Source organism: Vollenhovia emeryi, unplaced genomic scaffold (genome assembly GCF_000949405.1).
Source record: "Vollenhovia emeryi isolate VEMERY1.0 unplaced genomic scaffold, V.emery_V1.0 DF948835.1, whole genome shotgun sequence".
Classification (NCBI taxonomy): domain Eukaryota; kingdom Metazoa; phylum Arthropoda; class Insecta; order Hymenoptera; family Formicidae; genus Vollenhovia; species Vollenhovia emeryi.
The window spans coordinates 1-1,427 of record NW_011957531.1 but is presented as its reverse complement, the minus strand read 5'-3'; the positions used below and the strand labels follow the sequence as shown (position 1 = coordinate 1,427).

At 34.8% G+C, this 1,427-nt stretch overlaps 1 protein-coding gene across 1 annotated transcript; it reads left to right on the top strand.

Annotated features, from left to right (window-relative positions):
• Nucleotides 1-113: 113 nt before the first annotated feature.
• On the top strand, nucleotides 114-791 carry LOC105556396 (cytochrome P450 4c3-like; the record flags this gene model as incomplete). The annotated part of the gene is made up of 2 exons (XM_012003484.1): nucleotides 114-363; nucleotides 449-791. Coding segments are annotated over 2 exons (429 nt in total), but the record flags the coding sequence as incomplete, so codon positions are not given.
• Between the last annotated feature and the right edge of the window lie 636 nt (nucleotides 792-1,427).

Genomic DNA, 1,427 nt, shown 5'->3' with positions numbered 1-1,427 from the left:
TTCTCACTGTATGTCTTTCCTCCTCGCCATCTTTACCCCCTCTCTTATTTACGTTCTAATTATATTACATTTTTTATCATACAAACTGTAGACATTTATTCTAATTTAAAAAGTTTAAAAATTCAATACTGCTTTCAATCACTTGTATTATTTGTAAATCTTATTGTATAATTTGCGTTTTAGAATCATATACAGTACCTGCTGGCACATTCCTGTATCTGAATATTTATGCAGCTCACAGAGATCCCAATTTTTGGCCAGATCCAGAAGTATTTGATCCCGATAGATTCTTGCCTGAGAATATTCGAAATCGTCATCCTTATTCGTATGTACCATTTAGTGCTGGGCCACGTAACTGCATTGGTAAGCTGTGTTCATTTATATTCTGATGTACTATTATACATTCTGTTTTATGTATAAAGAGATTACGATGCGTATCAAATTATAGGTCAACGATTTGCTATGCTGGAAATGAAGGCAATGATAGCTCCCCTGGTACACAATTTCTACTTGGAGCCTATTGATTATTTAAAAAATATTCGTATGCAGGTTGATCTAGTTCTTCGCCTTGCTCATCCACTTCGTGTAAAATTTGTCCCTATCTGTAAAACAAATGCAACTCTTTGAAACATATACAAATTTAACTAATATCGTAAAAGTCAAATAAAAGGCTCTATTTGTCTAAAACTTGACTACCAACATCAAAATAAGTAACTTTAACACTTTGTACACCTGTCATAGTCGATGATATAAATAAAATATAAATGAAATAAATGTAAAGTATACAATAATTTTAAATGATTATCTTTTTGGTGCATACAGTCAATAATGATATTGCTCTTCGCGCGGTGGTCACGTATGTACATAAGTGCGCTGCTGTTCAGAAATATCCCAAATAGCACAAGGAAGTCCTCAAGACGTCCTCAGAATATCCAGGACGGGACGTAAGGACGTTGTGGGGACGTCCCGTTTTAGTCCCGGGACATCCTGAGAACATTCTGTGAAACACCTAATGCGCGCCTCGTTATATCCTCATGAGGTCCCGAAGACGTCCTCCAAAATTTCTTTAAGAAGTCCACAGGACATACTTTAGAACATTATAAGGACATTTTTGGGATAGCCATAGGATGTCCTGTTTTAATCCCGGGACGTCCTGTGGTATAGTTAATGAGAGAATTAACGTGTCCTTAGGAGATTCTGAAGATATATAATATATATCTTTATACGGATATTTCTCAGAAAGTGCACGGGACATATTCATAGCACGAGGAAGGATATTCGTGTAGGATGTTAGAGGATATCTGCGAGATATATTCTAGAATCTAGGTTTGAATTTCACATGCAAAACAAAATAGGAAATAAATGAAATTTCTGTATATACACATTGCACATAGATAAGAAAAATTTAGATTCTAAAAATACATATA